General features: G+C 36.2%; 1 protein-coding gene across 2 annotated transcripts in view; it reads right to left on the bottom strand.

Annotated features, from left to right (window-relative positions):
* The window catches only part of MMS22L (MMS22 like, DNA repair protein), a 145,854-nt gene extending 125,426 nt beyond the window's left edge, over nt 1-20,428 (bottom strand). Inside the window, exons 1-9 of one of the 2 annotated variants that reach the window (XM_030929377.1) lie at nt 20,246-20,428; nt 19,480-19,717; nt 18,434-18,559; nt 16,407-16,456; nt 10,499-10,586; nt 10,228-10,405; nt 7,406-7,496; nt 5,411-5,541; nt 1,212-1,325 (exon numbers count right to left, since the gene is read on the bottom strand). In XM_030929377.1, coding sequence (XP_030785237.1) covers nt 1,212-1,325; nt 5,411-5,541; nt 7,406-7,496; nt 10,228-10,405; nt 10,499-10,586; nt 16,407-16,456; nt 18,434-18,559; nt 19,480-19,643 — 942 coding nt within the window. In that variant the 5' untranslated portion in view covers nt 19,644-19,717; nt 20,246-20,428. The remainder of the gene's footprint in view (nt 1-1,211; nt 1,326-5,410; nt 5,542-7,405; nt 7,497-10,227; nt 10,406-10,498; nt 10,587-16,406; nt 16,457-18,433; nt 18,560-19,479; nt 19,718-20,245) is intronic. The other variant, XM_030929378.1, reaches the window with a different exon arrangement.
* Nucleotides 20,429-20,680: the final 252 nt, after the last annotated feature.

The following is a 20,680-nucleotide window of genomic DNA, read 5'->3' as shown; positions in this document are numbered from 1 at the left end:
GTATCTTCTATTCTTGTACCCCATAATGCCTGAAAGCCAAAGTTCAAGTTTACGCAATTCAGCAAGTGCTTCTAGGTTATGAAAAAAAAAATTTTTAACTCTACAAAGATATATTAAGTTTACACTTATTTGATGCTAAAGTAACAATTCAAAATAAATACAGTACTTGCAAACCTACAAAAATAGAGTTGTTATTAAAAAAAGATAGCAGGCCAGGTATGGTGGCTCATGCCTGTAATCCTAGCACTTTGGGAGGCCAAGGCAGGCAGATCGCTTGAGGTCAGGAGTTCAAGACCAGCCTGGGCAACATGGTAAAACCCCGTCTCTACCAAAAATGCAAAAATTAGCTGGCCACAGTGGTTCATGCCTGTAATCCTAGCTACTCAGGACGCTAAGGCATGAGAATTGCTTCAACTGGGAGGCGGAGACTGCAGTGAGCCGAGCTCATAATAAGGCAGAGGCTGTAGTGAGCACTCTAGACTGAGCAACAGAGCAAGACTCTGTCTCAAAAAAAAGAAAAAAACAAACAAACAAACAAACAAAAAAAAACAAAAACAGCACCCAAACCCCAAATTACAGAAAATTGGGAAATTTTTAAATCCATGAAAAATCAAAAGTACCCTTTCATATAACATAAACCATTTTTGATATTGTTTTACAAGAGACTGTTTCAATTACTTCTACCTAGGGATACTTCTCTTTTTCGATAACCTACAGTACTTGAAACAAAATAAAGCCCTGTTCTGAAGACATGACTGAAAATGAAGTGAAAGTAAGTTTCTCATCTTCCCTTTCCTGCTTCTCTTCCTCCCTCCTTGAAATAAGATAAAATTGAGTAATAGAAACCTGTTTTATTTCTCCACATATCTTCTAAAACTGCCACATTTCCTGACTAAAATGTTTTCTAGGTTACTAATGGGTAGTAAATACCTTAGTCTAAAAGATTTCTGATAGAACAACAACAAAACTTGAAAAAAAGAAAAGAGTTGAACCTTGTACTGCTCTTAGATTTTTCATATTACTAACTTGGGGCTAAAAATAATTAGGGTTAAAAATAAAGTAGATATTCAGTACTCAGTTATTGCTCTATTTGGTGGTTATTATTGCCTTATTATAAAAAAGGAAGCTAAGATTTTTCTCAGTCAAAACCACTGGATTAAATCAATATAAAGGTTAGTAACAATAACTAACATACCAATTTTCCAACTTACTTCTGAGACAGACCATTTACTTCTGTGGTCTAGAAGATGAATAAGTAGAACCCATAATTCTTTAATGCATAAACATGGACACTGGTCACTCATTAATGATTCAGAAGGCCTCACCTATAGAAAATAACCAAAATGTGTTATTTATAAGACAGCAGCAGAATTTTAAATGCCATATATCTTTCAAATACTTTTAAAAGAATGATTTAGATGACTAAGAATGTATTCTCAATTAGATAAATTTATTGAAAATGTGCAATTTCGTTTAATTTTTGAGATAAATTTCCATTTTAAAACAAAAAGTATAGATTAATTTGATTTCAACTTAAAAAAAAAAACTTTTAATCATCTAGTCCCGTGGTCAGCAAACCTTTTCTATAAAGGGCTAGATAGGACATTTTTAAGAGTCTGTTGGCAATATAGTCTCTGTCACAACTACTGAACTCTGCCATTTCAGTACAACAGCCACAGATAACCGGTAAGAGAAATGGACCAGGTTATATCCCAGCAAAACGACATTTACAGAAATAGGTAATGGGCTAGATTATACCTCAGAGCCAGTTTGCTTATTTTGCTCTGAGTCATCTACAACAACAAAAGACTTCTAATTAAAAGATTAGAAAATAAATTCTGATTCACTGTAAACACAGTAAAAATTTTGTAAGACAGAATAAATACAGCTATTAGAGATTTATAAAGATTAAGTAATTTCTAAATTATTTACCTTTTTTAAACAAAAAAATCCTCAACAGCCCTAGATAATGCACAGAATGTACATTATATTTGCAAATATAGCTAGGCTTCTTAAATTCATAATAGATGCAATATTTTACATAAGTTATGTACACATTTCTAACCTAATACAAAGTAAAAAAAAAGTATTAGGATATTAATAGAAATCCTAGCCACAGCAATTAAGCAAAAGAAATAAAAGGCATCTAAACAGAAAGATATAAGATAAAATTGTTGCTGTTTGTAGATAACATGATCTTATATATAAAAACCTCTAAAGACATCATCAAAAATTATTCAAATAAATAAATGCAGTAAAGTTGCAGGATACAAAAATCAACATACAAAATACCATAGCATTTCTATACAATAACAACACACAACCCAAAAAAGAAATCAATAAAACAATCCCATATATAGTATATACCCACAAAAACAAAAATACTTAGGGATAAATTTAACCAAAGAGCGAAAGGCCTATACACTGAAAAATATAAAACACTGATGAAAGAAACTGAATACAACCCATATAAGTAGAAAAAATATCTTGTGGTCATGGATTGGAAGAAATATTATTAAAATGTTCATACTACCCAAAGTGACCTACAGATTCAATGAAATCCCTACCAAAATATTTAATGACACATTTTTACAGAAATAGAAAAAACAATCCTAAAATTGGTAGGAAATCACAAAAGGTCCTGAACAGACCAAGCAATCTTTAGCAAAAAGAACAAAGCTCGAGGCATGACACTACCTGACTTCAAAATATACTACAAAGCTATAGTAATCAAAACAGTGTGCTGCTAGCATACAAACAGACACAGAACAAAATAGAACTGATTTTTGACAATGATGAAAAGAACATAACATGGGGAAAGGACAGCTTCTTCAATAAACAGGTTGGGACAACTGGATATCCACACACAGAATGAATTTAGGTCCATGTTTCACACCATATAGAAAAATCGATTAAAAATAAAGACTTAAATGTAAGACCTGAAACTATAAAACTAGAAGAAAACATAGGGGAAAAGCTATATGACAATGGTCTGGTAAATGATTTCTAGGATATGACCCCAAAAAAGCACAGGCCACGAAAATGAACAAATGTGATTATGTCAAAATAAAAAGGAAATATCTGCATAGCAAAGGGGAAAAAAAAATCAATGGAATGAAGGGAAAATCTCGAGAATGGAAGAAAATATTTGCAAAGCTACATCTGATAAGGGGTTAGTATCTTAAATATATAAGGAATCCAAACAACTCAATAGCAAGAAAACAACCCAATTGCAAAATCGGCAAAAAATATAAATAGATATTTTCTTTTTTTTGAGACCGAGTCTCGTTCTATCGCCAAGCTGGAGTGCAGTGGCACAATATTGGCTCACTGCAACCTGCCCCTCCTGGATTCAAGCAATTATCCCGCCTCAGCCTCCTAAGTAGCTGGGATTACAGGCATGTGCCACCATGCCCGGCTGATTTTTTGTATTTTTAGTAGAGACAGGGTTTCACCGTGTTAACCAGGATGGTCTCGATCTCCTGACCTCGTGATCTGCCTGCCTCAGCCTCCCAAAGTGCTGGGATTACAGGCGTGAGCCACCGCGCCTGGTTGACATAAGAAGACATACAAATGGCCAAGCAGTATATGAAAAATGCTCAACATCACTACTCATTATGGAAACGCAAATTAAAACTTGATGAGACATCACCTGAAACTTGTTATAATGGCTATTACCAAAAAGACAGAAGATAACAAGTGCCAGAGAGGAAGTGGTGACAAGAAAACCCTTGCACAGTGTGGTGAGAATGTAAATTGGTACAGTCATCATATAATACAGTATGCAAGTTCCTCACAAAATTAAAAACAGAACTACCACATGATCCAGCAATCCTACTAGGTATATTTGCAAAGAAAATGAAATTAGTATGTTCAAGAGATATCTGCATTCCCATGTTCACTGCAGCATTATTTACAAGAGCCAAGACATGAAATCAGCCAAATTGCCCATCAACAGATGAATGCATAAAGAAAATGTGATTTATATACACAATGGAATACAGTCACGTGTCACTTAACAGCAGGACATGTTCTGAGAAGTGTGTCTTTAGGCTAACATGATTTATTGTACTTAAACTTTTTCAGACTACTACTGCACACCTAGGCTATGTGGTATAGCCACCTTGCATATGTGGTCTGTCACTGACTAAAACTTTGTTACACAGTGCATGACCCTACTATTCAGTCTTGAGAAGAAGGAAATACTGTCATCTGCAACAATATAGATGAACATGGAGGACATTGTATTAAGTGAAATAAGCCAGGCACAGAAAGACAAATAACACACAATCTCACTTATATGTGGAATCTAAAAAAAGCTGAACTCATAGAAGCAGAGTAGAATGATCCTTACCAAGGGCTGTGAGGAGGATTAGGAGGCAGGTGGGGTAGATGTTGATAAAAGCATACAAAATTTCAGTTAGATAAGAGGAATAAGCTCAACATGATGATGACTATAGTTAAAAACAATGTACTATATTGTGTTCTTGAAAATCACTAAAAGCATGGATTTTAAGTGTTCTCACACAAAAAAATAAGAATGTGAGATAATATATATGCTAATTGGCTATATTTAGCCATTCTATAATGTATACACATATCAAAACATGATGAATACGATAAATATATATAATTTTGTCAATTATCAAAAATAAATAAATATTTAAAAGTTATCAGTCTATCATATCTGGTTAATCCACTAATACACATACACACTACATTGTAAAAATATTGATAATGCATAAAAAATCTAAATTTTGAAAAATTATAAAATTCCTTTTCCCTAAATCTTGATTTCCCAAAAATAGTCTTCATGTTTGTAATCTAAAATAACAGATAATACTCTAAACATTTCCACTACTTAAAAATGAACATGCTCTGTAGCACCTTTAAATCACTATCTCCATTAAATGCTCTATGATAAACACAATTTAATAAAAACACATAATTTCACCCATGATTTGAGACCTTTTATGAAAACAAGCAAGAAAATCCTCTCTTAAAACGTGTCAAGTAACTTTAAGTAAGCATTTATTTTATTATTATGTAACAGCAATACAATACATTATTAAAGAGCTGGCCTCTACTATTTGGATAGAAATTAGGCTTCCAATGATTTCGGTAAACATCATTTATTTATTTTTGTAAAAATAGAAAAGGCTGTTTTTCTTAAAAAAAAAAAAAAAAAGAAAGAAAGAAAAAGAAAAGCTCTAAAATACCAACTCCAGCCTGTTTTAGATGTTTAAATAAAAATTGTTTTCCCTTTCAGGTCCCAGATAATAGCAACTAAATATAAAATTAGAACATATAAACCATTTTAGATTAAATTCTTACAGATTAAACGACATGCATTAAGGACGGAATATTGTCTTTAAGTCTCAAAAATACAAACAAACTCTTAAAGCATTACCTTGTCATACCTGTTGAGTGACAGGCTTATTAAATCACAAAGCAGAGTTTCACAATATTCTTCAAACAGGCTGACATTGGTTAAACTGTCACTTGCCAGATTCATAAACTGATGACCATATACAACTTGTTCTGAAATGTAATAAAAATAGTTTTAAAATACAGATTTTACTAAATCATAAAGGAAAAAGTAACTGTACATCTTTAAATTATAACAAAACTAAAACATACAGTTTTTAATATTTTTTGCAAATAAAACGAATTTGAGGACAACCTTCTCATATGAGCACTGATAAACATTATCTTCAAAAGTCTCTTTTTTTTGAGACGGGGTCTCACTGTCGCCCAGGCTGGAGTGCAGTGGCACGATCTCAGCTAACTGCAAGCTCCGCCTCCCAGGTTCATGCCATTCTCCCGCCTCAGCCTCCGGAGTAGCTGGGACTATAGGAGCCCGCCACCACACATGGCTAATTTTGCTTTCGTATTTTTAGTAGAGACCGGGTTTCACCGTGTTAGCCAGGATGGTCTCGATCTCCTGACCTTGTGATCTGCCCACCTTGGCCTCCCAAAGTGCTGGAATTACAGGCGTGAGCCACCTCGCGCGACCCAAAAGTTTCTAATTCTTCCAAGTAACATCTAATAAACTTCTCTTTTCCTAGTAAGTCTATCTTTGAAAAGCATTAATGCAACACAACTTTAAAAAAAAAGAGAGAACAACATAAAACCTGCATCCACATTTCTAATCAACAAAGCCTTTAAAACATTATTCTTTTAACAAATACTGATAAACTGACCCCATGCAATGGTTTTGTGGCATAAAATAGGGCAAACCAAGGTAATAGATAACCAAAATTTATACCTATCAGAATAACTCCACTTAAGTATTACTCTAAGAATATATTAATGTGAAATACAGAGTCCACGAGAGGAAATTATATACTGGTGTACATCTTTGTATGTTTCTGTGCATTAATATATGTAGGTATACAATATATAGACATATATGTATGTATTTATTAACTGAAAAGCAGGTATAGGAGTAATAGACATCTTTACAACCTAAGTGACAAGTTGCCAATGGAACTTAAAAATGCCAAAGAGCAAGATCAAGAAATAAATGGACAACATATCCATAAGGATAAAGGATATTTATCCATAATATAAATAAACTCCTACTAAAAAAGGAAAATTTGCAAAATATAATGAGTAATTAATAAAGCAAATACAGACAATAAAATGTAAAGATGTTCAACTTCACTCGTAACCAAGAAATTGCAAGATCAAAAAAATTCCATTTGATTTTTCACATATTAGTTGGCAAAAATAAAATATAATTGATAACATCAACTACTGGCAAGAGTATGAAGTAAAGTCACACTACAGTTAATGTCTATAGATCAGTAGGACTTACTATTCAGCAAAACAGCAGTATATACATATTAAAATGACAACGTGCCACTCTACTTCTAAGAATATTTTACAGAATAACTTGTATACAGATTAAAGATATATATCTATACACAAGGGTGTTCAGTGAAAAATGATGTGTAAAATCAAAAAATGAAAGTAATTTCAATGTTTAAAAATAGACATGGCTAAATATAGTAGAACCATAACATGCAACCTTTAAATGGATAAAGTAGAATTATAGGTACTAACATAAACAGATCGCTAAAACACTGATAAATGAAAGATCACACTGAACAGTATGATCATATCTGTGGTTAAAAACAAAAACAAAATTTTACTTATGAGTTTCTATATATATACTAACAGATAGAATGTAAATATGTGTACTAACAGATAGAATATAAATATGGAAAGATAAATCAAGCTGTTCCCAGTAGTTATCTCTGGAAAAAAAGGAGTAAAATTTTTACTTCTTACTTTGTTTACTATTTGATTTTTTTTAAATATCAGAAAGCACTTATTATGTAATTTTAAAAAGCAATAAAAGCTTTTAAAAAGAATATAAATCATAAATCCACAAACTTACTCAATTTTTCACCCAGCATGTAAAGAATTTCTAGCACCAGCCAATGTATATCCAAGTGGAGATGCAATAAATGCCATGATGGTGGAAAAAGCTGTGGATGACATTATCAACTGTGATTGAGAATTAATTAATATTTTACTAGGTGTTTCATAGCATGTCACAACACTCCTCCATAAACACAAGGATAAAGAACCCATTAACCTACCACTATTCAAAAGCTCAGGGAAAACCTCTGTCTTGTTCATTAGAGGATTCTTTCACTGAAGATCTTTGAAAGCAGGAAATATTTTCATCTGTTGGTTTAAGACAAACCCACCTTGGGGCTGCGGAATAGACTTGTATAGTAAAGGTACCTTCCAGCCAACCTCTGATTCTACTATAGCTGCAAGGCAGTAAAAGAATTTTTTTAAACACGTGTTTTCATAATTTTGTTTTAGAATTTAGCTAGGAAATTTTTTTTAATGTATGAGTACCCAGGAACTCCTATAAAATATTTTAACAAAAGAACTTTAGACTGTCATGTAGACATTACTGTCATCTCATTAAGGAACAGAAGTAAAAAGAGGTGAAAAAATTTCTCTCTCAATTCATGTATTAGGATTCAAACTCAATTCTATCTGAGTCAAAACTCAGCACTTTCAAGTACTGTGTTATACTGGGTTATCACTAACCTTCCTCCTGTCAGAATTTAGCATCACTATAAAAATAAGTACTATAAAAAAAATGATGTAACGTGTTCCATTAAAACAAATAGAAAGAATGATGAAGAGTAGACCTGCGTTATTAGGTATACAAACAAAATAAAATGCTACACTGACAAAATCATATTGGGACAGAAATAGATAACAAACAGAAAGAACAGAGAAGACAGAAATGAATTTATGTGGCATCTCAAATCAATGGGAAAAGTATGGGTCATTCAATAAAAAATAAGAGTTTTAATTTATGCATTTGCAAGAAACTCAAGTTAAGACTTCTCACCTCAGTGCATACTTAAAAATAACACGAATTAAAGAGATAAAAGCAACAATCAAAATATTTTAACAGCATAGCTAAAACAAAAAATGGAAAAATATAACTGTCTAAAAAATTCAAATCTACCTGGAAAGTCAGCTTACTTAATGAAAAAGTAAATAAAAGAAAATATTTGCAATACGTAATTCCCAACAACTCATATATATCTAGAGGGTTCCTAAAAAATAATAAAAGCAGCTCAACTGGAAATACCAATGAAAACAAAACATTTCTTATATGATTGTTATAACAAATATATAAACACAGTCTTGAAAGATGCTATTATGTTTTTTTGTTTCAGAAAAGAACAGTATTTTAGTGTGTGATTTTTTATTTTTTGAAGACTATAAAGTTCCCCTGCTTTAAAAATTTAGTCTTCTGAGCTTCAAATAACCTATCTTTTCAAGTCTGCCTAATTAAAAAGCCTATGAAAGGCAATATCTAGTTTGAGGACCCTAGTGCACAAATTTTTATTTCTGCTGCTATATAAATTATTCATTTTTATTCCTTACATATTTGATGGATAACTAGAAAACAAAAACCATTCCAATTTACAGAAACTAATAAGGAAAATATCCCTCCCTCAACAATCTATTCATGAATCTTTTTATTAAATGACATAATTAAAAGCAATTACCTATTTGTTTTCTATGGATTAGATATACTAACTTGTAAATTCAGTTAGAACTTTATTTGCTTTTATTATTACATATATTGATCTCTGATAAAAAAGTCAACTTGCTTCTGCTACATTTCACAGAAACATGTAAACATTTAATTCTATTTTTTTTATTTTATTTCCTGAAATAGGGTCTTGCTCTGTCATCCAGGCTGGAATGCAGTGGTGCAGTCATGTCTCACCACAGCCTCGACCTCCTGAGTTCAAATGATCCTCCCACCTCAAACTCCTGAGTAGCTAGGACTACAAGGTATGTGCCACCACCCTGGGCTAACTTTTTAATTTTTTGTAGAGATGGGGTCTCGCTATGTTGCCCAAGCTGGTCTCAAATCCTGGATTCAAGCACTCCTCCTGCCTCAGCCACCCAAAGTGTTGGGATTACAGGCATAAGCTACCATGCTCAGCTGTTTTTATATTTTAACAAAGATATGTTCATAAAGAGTAAATATTATTCAAAATGGTAAAGTCAAATATAATGAAAAGGGTTAAGACTTCAGGGAATCTCACTGTGAGTTACCATAATTTGCTATTCATACAAGCTCCCATTTTCATAGGGAGAATCTATTACTTATCTATAAGCTAGGCATGGTAACAATATAAATTTTTAAAAACCAAACTTCAGAAGGAATGATTATCACAGGAAGGAAAAAAAGGGCAGAGTCAAAACAATCTTAAAGGCCTCAAAAATCAGAATACACATAATGATGTGGTCTTGGAAGTTTTTTTTAATAAGCTGATCTTGAATCTTACTGTAATATATGATAAAAATTTTAGAAAATAAAGATTATTTCATTTGCTTTAAAATTTTCAGACATTTATACTGTCATAAATCAAGAGAATAGCTACTGATTCAATGAATACTATGTTTTAATAACTTCATGTATATTAATTTATTTAATTCTCCCAATGATTCTAGTAAGTTATAAGAATTACACAGATGGGGATGCTGAGGCAAGAGATGTCATTTGCCCAAGAGCACATAATAAGAGGAGGATGGGGGGCAAGAATTTCAACACAGGCAGTCAGGTTGCAGAGCTGTCATTTTGACTAATTTCTCTCCTTCTTGAATGAATATTCCTTGTGGGGAGAAAAAGCTGATAACTTAAAAATTAAATGAAACAAGTCAAACCTTAATCTGGTTTTGATTTACAAATGCTCCTATATTAATACTGGGAAGTTCAGATAGGTGTCCAATATACAAGAGTAATCCATGAAGCTCATCAATCAACAGTGAGGGAAGTTGAGCCTCCAAAGCCTCATAAGGATGGACAGGAACATGACTCTCAGCATTCTGTACTTTCAGATACCTAAAAAATAATTAGATAAAATAAACAACCAGAGTCTGTATGAATACACACAGAAATTCATGTAGTGATCAAAATACTCCTCTGATATCCTACCTGAAGATGAAAACTTTAACATAATGGAGAAATAGTACACATTGCTGTCTAATATTGTCTGCTTTGCAGTGCAGAGTTGATACCTTCCCTGAAACCAAAATAGACAATATTAATAGTTCAAATAATTATCATGGGCAGTGACAAATAATGTTGTAAGCCACATCAGCAGCAATTCTCTATCTTGTAACATTTTATATTAAACATTCTCATATGGTTCTTGCTCCCCACTACTCCTCAAAAAATGCTCTTATTAAAGTCACCAATCAAACCCACATTGCCCAATCTAATGGACAGTGCCTACCCTCAAGTAACTTGCTCCCACAGTAGCACTAGCTACACCTGGCTTCATGGTGCCACATTGTGACAGTCTTCTTTCTTCCTCATGTGTCCTTTGTCCTACCTCTCTTTTATTGGCTCCTCCTCCTCAATTCTATTATTAATATAGTCTCTTCAGGACTCAGTCCTGAATTCTCTACTCTCTGTATATCTCTTCCCATATGCATGATCTCATCAGTTCCTTTAATAATAAATGGTAATGACTCTAAAGGGGTTATCTACAACCCACATCTCTCCTTTGCACTCCAGATCTTGCATGTTAAACTGCCTAACACCTATACTTGGATTGCTCAGACAGTGCAAATAATACATCCTTTGATTTCTTTCAAAACCTGTTCATGCTGCCCTTGTTTTCAGCATTTTGTTAAATGGTGCCACCAGTAGCCTATGTAGTTCTTGATTCTTCCATTTCCTTTAACCTCATATCTAATCTTTCAGAGTCCTATTAAGTTTATAACCAAATATACATTGAAACTATCCCTTTCCCCTATAAGCACTTAAACACCACAATGGCACTCTTCACAGGTCTTTCCATGCTCTCTTTTGTCCCACATACACCAAGTAAAAAATACTCTTCACAGGTCTTTCCATGCTCTCTTTTGTCCCCCATACACCAAGTAAAAAATATGCTTAAAGTGTGTATCAATATATCTTGTTCCCAAGTCAAAACTCTTGAAAGAATACCTACTATATTTAGAATAAAATCAAAACTCCTAATAATAATTTATAAAGTTCTGAACGACCTTTTAATAGTTGCTGTCTGTCTGCCAACCTCACTCCACGTCAGCTTTCCCTCACTTACTTCAGCATTTGTATCAGCAATAATTATCTAGGTAGTTACCATGGGCAAAACACTGATAATCATTATAGAGAGAATGAGTAAGAGACAATCTAGTAAACAAAAGCAAAGAAAACATGATGAGAATTATAGGCTACAAATTTACACCCATACTAAACATAAAACTGAAGTTTAATTCAAATGAACAATCATGGCCACTACTTTGGCAGCACAGAAGCATAAGTGTGAAGTAGTTGTGTAAATACCTCCATATTAAGCTGCATTTCTATGGCTATATTTCACCCATAAAAAGTCGTATCATTGCAATTTTCATAATTCCCAGCCCATAAAGGCAGTACTCTCTTAAAAATAACTGCAATGAACATCTGCATCCAGGTAAGATGGAGTAAAATAATCAGATTGCTCCATCTCCCACTGTAAAACTGAAAACCATAAAAATTACATCAAGCAAGTTTTCAGGCTCTGGACACAAGACAATATAAGATTGCTCTCCCAGAGAGAAACTGAGCCCTACAACTACACCAGCTCCCCACCTAGAGGCAGTCTCCAGGCTGCAATATGAGGAAGAGAACCCAAATACAGTCCAACTCACTCTGAGATGAGGAGATATAGGATCCAAGTTTCGGGAAGTCCAAATTTGCAGGGCAAAAGTACCCAAGAAGAAAGAAGCTATACAAAATAGAGTTCTGGAAGGGTACAGAAGGGTCCCTTTCAGAGTTGACTAAGTACTGATCTGTTCAAGCATGAAAAATATTACCCAAGGCCAGGGAAAAACACCAGAAAACAATTCCCTATAAAGAGTACACAAGCCAGGAAATAATTCAAGTTCTCACCAGCAAGTATGAAAAAAATCTCATAATAGACCAGGCATAAGAAAGAATTCTCAAAAGCCTTACTAGGCTAATTTACTAGGCTAAATTAACATTAAAGACTGCTTTTTAAAAGTCCTACCAAAATGTAAAGCAAGCCCCAGAAAGAGCCACTGGATTACAACTACACAATAGCGAGCCAGAACAAAATTCAACATCTAGTTTAAGGAATTAAAAAAATCCAGAAAGCAACGATGTGAAACCCATAATGTTCATCTCACAATGAAACATTACTACATATTCAAAGAAGCAGAAAAATACATCACAGAACCAGGAGAAAAACTTATAAATACAAACAGTTTCAGAAATGACAGTGATAAAAGAATTATTGGCTGGGCGTTGTGGCTCACACCTGTAATCCCAGCACTTTGGGAAGCTGAGGCAGGTGAATCATGAGGTCAGGAGATCAAGATCATCCTGGACAACATGATGAAACCCCGTCTCTACTAAAAATACAAAAATCAGCTGGGTGTGGTGGTATGTGCCTGTAATCCCAGCTACACAGGAGGCTGAGGCAGGAAAATCACTTGAACCAGGGAGTCAGAGGTTGCAGTAAGCCGAGATGGCGCCACTGCACTCCAGCCTGGTGACAGAGCGAGATTCCACTTCAAAAAAAAAAAAAAAAGAATTATTAACAGCAGCAACAAGGTTAAAAACATTGGTTATAATATACACTCCATATATTCAAGATGGATGAAAACAAGCATGTAGTCAGAAATGTAAGACATTTAAAAAAATCCGTAAGGAATGTCTAGAGACAAAAACAAACACAATAGCTGAGACAGGGTAACACCAACAACCATATTTAAGAATAGCTCTTGGCTGAGTGTGGTGGCTGATATCTATAATGCTAGCACTTTGGGAGGCCAGGGCGGGAGGATCACTTGAGCCCAGAAGTTTGAGACCAGTCTTGGCAACGTAGTGAGACCCTATCTCTACAAAAAATTAAAAAATTAGCCAGGCATGGTGGTGTGAGCCTGTAGTCTCAGCTACCTGGGAAGCTGAGATGGGAGGATCTGCTTGAGCCCAGGAGGTCAAGGCTGCAATGAGTCATGATCACACCACTGCACTCCAGCCTGGGCGACAGAGTGAGACCCTGTCTCGAGACAGAGAGAATGAGGGGAAAAAAAACAGCTATCAGCAAAACATATGTTATTATGTATGTTATTCTGCCTCAACTGGAAATTAACCCTGGAAGCATAACGATTAGAACAAGAACTATACTCATCTGGCAGTAAGTAACTAAGTAACCCTACACAGGGACTTCTTGGGATGGCTGAGGGCCAAGAGTAGCTACACAAGTTAATGAACACAGCTACATGGCAGGAACAAGTTCATGTACAGATAATATTTAACACTACTAACTTGTGTCCAAAATCTATCATTAAAAGTTTTTTTAAGCAACAAAAACAGCCAAAATGTCAGTGTAACAACCATCTTAACAAATAGTCCACTGCAGTGGTTGGGTTAATAAGTGTAATAATAATAATCTATCATAATAAATGCCTTCCATGAACCCAATTTACGTAAGTCATTCTATGTAAAGGTATTCCGGTTCTTTCCACTACAATCTTTTAGTGGTTCCCCAGGAGTTCCAAAATAAAAATCAGACTCTTTGTCATGGTTTACAAAGCCAACTCTGCTTTCATCCCTTCCAAATTCATCACTCACAGACATTCTGATCCAACCATATGTAATTAATATTTACTCCATGCTCTCTAAACTTTTATGTTTTTACACACATCATGTCTTTGTTTATACATTTTTTTTTTCTTTTTTTCCTGCCTGGAATTCTTCCTGTCCGAAAACCTTTTCCCGAATCTTCTGCCTAGCTAATTCCTTCCCATCTATGAAGACCCAGATCTGGCATCATTTAGTGATGAGCGCACAGACAAAGCCCTTGGCTCCCACAGCAGCTTGTACATTCCTTTATCACAGTACTGTTTCATTTACCAAGCTGACATATGCTTGCATGTCTTACTGTCTACACAACTGCAAACTCATCAGCAGCATATTTTTCCTCTTTGATTCATCAGTACCTTGCACAGTACCCAGCACGAACCAGGAACTCATCAGATGATAATGAAACAATAATACTTAACATTTACAAATCACATAACATACTAAGAAAACAAAACATATAAAACAGCCTAAAAGCTGATAGCTAACAGCTAGGCCATGGTATTCCCTACTGAAAATAAACAATTTTTGTAAAACATAGTCCAGGTGTGGTGGCTCACACCTGTAATTCCAGCACTTTGGGAGGCCGAGGCAGGCGGATCACAAGGTCAGGAGTTCGAGACCAGCCTGACCAACATGGTGAAACCCCATCTCTACCAAAAATACAAAAAATTATCCAGGTGTGGTGGCGTGCACCTGTAATCCTAGCACTCAGGAGGCTGAGGAGGGAGAATTGCTTGAACCCTGGGGGGCCAGAGGTGGCAGGGGGCCAAAATCATGCCACTGCACTCCAGCCTGGGTGACAGAGCGAGACTCCATCTCAAAAAAAAATAATAATAATAAATAATAATGATACAGGGCCACTCATTATAGTGAAACAAGACAAAAACAAAACCTCTGTAACCATGTCTGAATACAAAACATGGCACTATGAAATCACACACACCCCAAACAAAACACACACACAAAAAAGAAAAAAAAAAAAAAACACATCCTCCCTCTTCCAGTGACCAGGACAATACTTCTTTACTAATTAGGACCCTCCCTTTGTCTCACCTCCTAGATAAAAATTAAAATACCCACTCTTCAAATTGCCCCTGCTAATTAACAGCATCCAATCCAGAAAATAGCCTTATCCCCCTTAAGCCCTACCCAAAATTACTAAACATATCACAAGTCCCTTCCTACTCCCTCTTACTGACAAGCCCCAGCTTTTCCTCATAATCTGTATTTCTCCTTTTTTCATAATCTAATAAACTTCTGTTTGACCAGAAGTGTTCCAGGTAGTCTTTGGTTGCTAGGCATCACTAATGATAGACACTGTATTAAGCATTTAACATGCTCAACAAAGTTACAACTATTACTTGGCATAAGACCCACAATTAGCTAGGGTTGGAAGCCAGGGTGACAAGGCCATGATTCTAAACACTGCACTGCACCAAAATTACTAGAAAGGAGAAGCAGCCTGCACTAAAACACACTGACCTTCAATTCCCTTTACTACCTTAACTGTACAAACTGTGGCTCATGCCTGTAATCCTAGCACTTCAGGAGGCCACGGTGGGCAGATCACCTGAGGTCAGGAGTTTGAAATCAGCCTGGCCAAAACGGTGAAATCCCATCTCTACTAAAAATGCAAAAATTAGCTGGGGGTGGTGGCGGGTGCCTATAATCCCAGCTACTCGGGAGGCTGAGGCAGGAGAATCACTTGAACTCGGGTGGCAGAGGTTGCAGCGAGGTGAGATCGTACTCTTGCACTCCGCCTCGACAAAAGAGTGGAACTCCTCATCAAAAGAAAAAAAAAAAAGACACTAATCTAAAAAAAAAAAAAAAAAGAAATCAGTAATCCATTAAACACCAAAAGCAAACAAAAAAGCAGAGAAGAAAATCAAGAAGAGAGCATGAGGTCTGACACTTTTTAGTTCTTATTTAAGTTCTCTATCCCACTCCCTACCTCCAAAACAAGTACTAATTTTCTTCAGAGAAGTTTAGCTTCCTTAAGTTGGTTTTACCTTTAAAATCTACAGATTTGGGAAAATACTATATATCTCAGGTACAACAAAATTTAAAGTTATACTTTTTCTGCATACTAAGTTCATAAACTTCTGGCCTAATGCTTCCTCCTTATTATCATGATATCCCAATTACACCATCATGGACCCATATGCAACTCACTATAATGCAGCACCATTCCCTTTTGCCATTAAACACACTTTAAACTTACCAAAATCACAACTGGACTGTAACAAGGTTTCCAAGTTGTATAGCTGTTGCCTAATTTTAAAAATGTAAGGTGAGAGTTAATTTTAGAACACTTTATGAAGCATGTAACAATTACATGGATAATGTTTCCAAATCTATTACACAGCTTCAATACCTCTTTTATTTGGGGATGATGATTAATACCTTGTGACTGTTAATTAAAGGATCAGCTTCAGGTAATGAAAACTTTAAGAAAAGATAAAATACATCCTTGCCCGACCTTCCAAAAGTATCTATTAAAGACTGCATATATCTCAAAAATTATTTCAAATACCACAGACTTCACCATCAGCAAGATACTGTTTACATCTTTAAGAAGTTTAAGACGGAGTGCAGTGGCTTACGCCTGTAATCCTAGCACTTTGGGAGGCCAAGGCAGGTGGATCACCTGAGGTCAGGAATTCAAGACCAGTCTGGCCAGCATGGTGAGACTCCATCTCTACTAAAAATACACAAAAATTAGCCGGGCGTGGTGGCGGGCCCCTGTAATCCCAGCTGCTTGGGAAGCTGAGGCAAAGAAGCGCCATTGCACTCCAGCCTAGGTGACAGTGCAAGACTCTGTCTCACAAAAAAAAAAAAAAAAAGGAAGTTTAAGATACATAAAACATTCTAGGTTAACAGTTACATAATAAAATTTTAAACTGTATCAGTTAAACAATGGAAGTCCAACAAAGGAATAATGTAGACTAAAGTTATCAGGGAAAGCTGTTTTATGATGTTCCATCTTAATTCCTGATAGTAATTTCTTGCTATTCTTCCTAGTTGATTTCAAACTCTTTAGAAATTAACCCACATTTATAACCTATGTCCTAAAGCCTCGCTCACTTAGCCTGTTCTCTCAATAAAACGTATGACGTGGCATAGATAGTTAAGTCTCTTCAAAAGGTTTCATGGGATGATAGTGGAAGAATTCCTTCCACCTCTCCATTTTCCTTTAAATGTATCACAGAGATTTTTACTATGTTTTGGAATAATTTGGTTTCAATAACTGACTCCTGTTTAAAATTACCTAAAATCTGAATATGAATTGTGTCTTAAGTGATAATGAAGAACTTTAATTTTTATTAATAGAGATATTTTTTGAGACAAGAGTCTTGCTCTGTCGCTCAGGCTGGAGTGCAGTGGGCAATCTCGAATCACCGCAGCCTTCGTCTCCCAGGTTCCAACAATTCTCCTGCCTCAGCCTCCCGGGTAGCTGGGACTACAGGTGTGCACCACAACGCCTGGGTAATTTTTGTATTTTTAGTAGGGAAGGGGTTTCACCATGTTGGTCAGGCTGGTCTCAAACTCTCAACCTCGTGGTCTGCCTGCCTTGGCCTCCCAAAATGCTGGGATTACAAGCATGAGCCACTGTGCCTAGCCGTACTCATCGTTTTTAAAAAGCCTGTATTTTTAAGAAATTCATACTCAAGTATTTATGGGTGAAATGACATGATGCCTAGGATTTGCTTACAAATACTTAAGTCAAAAGAAGAGGAGACAAGACATATGAAGGAAATGTAATAAAAAGTTGTTGTTTACTGCAACTGAAGGAGGGTATATGGATGTTCATTATATTATTTTGTGTATGCTTAAATTTTTTCATTAAAAAAATTTTAAATGTTGTCCAAATAGAAAATTAATATTTCTATTACACAATCTAAACAATTTATTTGGAAAGATCATACTCTAAAGATCACTGAAACACTATGGCTATTGAACAACAAAAGTATTTTAATTTTCTTCCAAAATCATAGTTCAAAGCCTTAAATATTTCTCAATGCATGATGTCAAATGCCAAGAATAAAGATTCTGAAAATAAAACACAACTCATTAAAACCATTACTCATCAGGTGTTGCTGCTTGATATCTTACTGGTAAGATAATCAAGTGAGCAACCTGCACAATACTCCTGGTCTTTTATAGTATCAGTATTAGAAGCCACCCAACAATGTAATTTACACCAGTGAACAACACCTACACTCACAGAAAGTTAAAACGAAGAAATACCTGAATAAATGAAAGAGCTCTCTAGATGAATTCACTAATGCTGTTTCAGTAACCCACTGAATGCCAAATATTTCTAAGGTGTCTTCTTCAAAATTAGTTGGTAACGGATCAAGATTCAAAATCAATCTGAAATGAAAATTATGTTTTAATCCCATAAAAAGTAAACTAAGTACCATACCTTTACATTATTTGAATCCATATTATACATGACATGTATAAAAAGTCAGAAAATGCCTTCGTACTTTACACATTCAAGATTACAATAGCTAGACTGTATTAAAATGTCAATCTTCTATATTGATAAAATGTACGACTAAAGTGTAATGTAAGTTAAGAGGAAAAATCAACACGGATTCTAAAACACATATTTCTGCCTGTCTTCACCAGCAGTCTTCAGTTGCAGAATTTTATCCTGCGAGGGTACATTTAATTGTTGAAACTGCTAACAGTTACTCTGAGCCATGTCTGGAGAACAGTATCCAATTAATGAAGTTGGGTATTCTATTTAAGGTCTCTCACAACGTACAACTATAAAGTCAACAAAAACAGTTTCCTGACTGAAACTGCCTCAGCAGGTACTACCAAAATATTTCAAGAACAGCAGTTTTACTGTAATATGTATGTACCTGCCCGAAGCAAAATAGGTAGGATTAAAAGGAACGGGGCAATAAAAAATGTTTGTCTTTCTTAAAAATTACTGGAAAGCTCTAGAATATTATCACACTCTTTAGAAGGAAATACTATTTCAAAAGGCTCAGATAGTTAGGAATTCACTTTAAGTAAAAGAAAAATTAGCGCCCAGCTCCCTACAGTAAAGGCATATCAGTTACCAAGGAAATTTTCCCTAATACCCCAAATGCTTTAGATATGCCCTTACCAAGAAGCCAGCAGCAGAACTGATAATCATTTGTACCCTTATGATATACTAAGCTGATTTATAAAACATGATTTGGTGAACACCCAAGTTTAATGGGCTGAAATAACTAACATTCCTAAAAAACTGGCGAATAATCAGATGAGGGAAAATGTCTCTGAGCTTTACCTACCGCTTAAGGGCTCCGCTGCAGAGGTACGATTCTCCAGAAAAATGTTTTCCTCCTCCTCTGTTGTCAACAGCACAAGAAAAGTAAGGAGGTTTGCACCATTCTGTCCCCAGCTCCAGCTCTAAACTGTCAGTCAGGAACGTCGATGCGGCAGAACAGTTCTCCATTGTTTACTTCATGTTCTGAAATGTTTGGGGTTCGTCGTATCATTAAGGGCTCCAGAGAAGGTGTGAAGAAATTCCTGCAGGTGGGGGCCGAGAGACTGGGGGTTACTTCAGAAACTTCCCAGGACGTCCGCCAGCAGGAAGGAAAAACGAACAAACCCAGAAGCCAAATTTCCAATCCTCCCCTGCCGCTCCGCCCCTCAAGGCTGTCAGAACTTAAGACAAAATGCATAACCAACTGGCTGTGGCAGGGACTTCGAAATCTGCCCACTAGATCGGACTGTGCAGCCCAGGACAAGGCGAAAAGCAAAGAAATGTCTGCAGGACACAGCGTCCCGGCTCGCCTAGAACTTCGCCCTCCGCCAGGTTTCTAAACCACTCTCCGCCCGTTTCCCAGCAGCAAGGTGGAGAACGCTCCCTCCCCGGCTCGGGGTGAAAACCAGGAAACCAGTCCCTAGAGCCAACCTCAACCGTCCAAGGAGGAGGCGAGACCCACCAGGCCCATGCCCGGCAGCACTCGGGCGGAGAAGGCTGGGTGCCGGTATCCCGCACACCCGGCTGCAGTAAGGACCCGGTGCGTCGGTTACCCGAGGTGCCTGTCGTACCTGCTCACACTTCCAGCTCCCGAAATCTACCTCCTGTGACCCATACCACCACTAGGAAATCTGTGGGGTCTAAACCGCAAACAGGCGAAATTCCCGCCACCGCGCGCCCGCGCTCCGGAAAGGCAGGGCCACGGCGCAGCCCTCCCCCGGTTACCAATCGCCTCGCGATATCTGCGCGGAAACAGTCGGAGCTCCACGAATTCTCGCGAGAGTCAGTCAACCCAGGACAAGGTACAGATAAACTTTTTTTTTTTTTTGTACCTTTAATTGGTGCGTTCGACTGGAAGGAGGGGCCTGGTTAAAAAAAAAAAAAAAAAACGGAACTGCTGCTGAGGCGGAGGAGAGGAAGATTTTAAGGACTACGGGTTTATCCTCTGGCTAAAGGGAAGAGATTTGCTCCAGTGAGTGCGAAGTGAGTGCCTCGTTCACACCTAC

The sequence above is a fragment of the Rhinopithecus roxellana genome, chromosome 4, assembly GCF_007565055.1.
Source record: "Rhinopithecus roxellana isolate Shanxi Qingling chromosome 4, ASM756505v1, whole genome shotgun sequence".
In the NCBI taxonomy this organism is placed as follows: Eukaryota; Metazoa; Chordata; class Mammalia; order Primates; family Cercopithecidae; genus Rhinopithecus; species Rhinopithecus roxellana.
The sequence above is the reverse complement of the archived record's forward strand: the minus strand, read 5'-3'. Positions and strand labels throughout refer to the sequence as shown.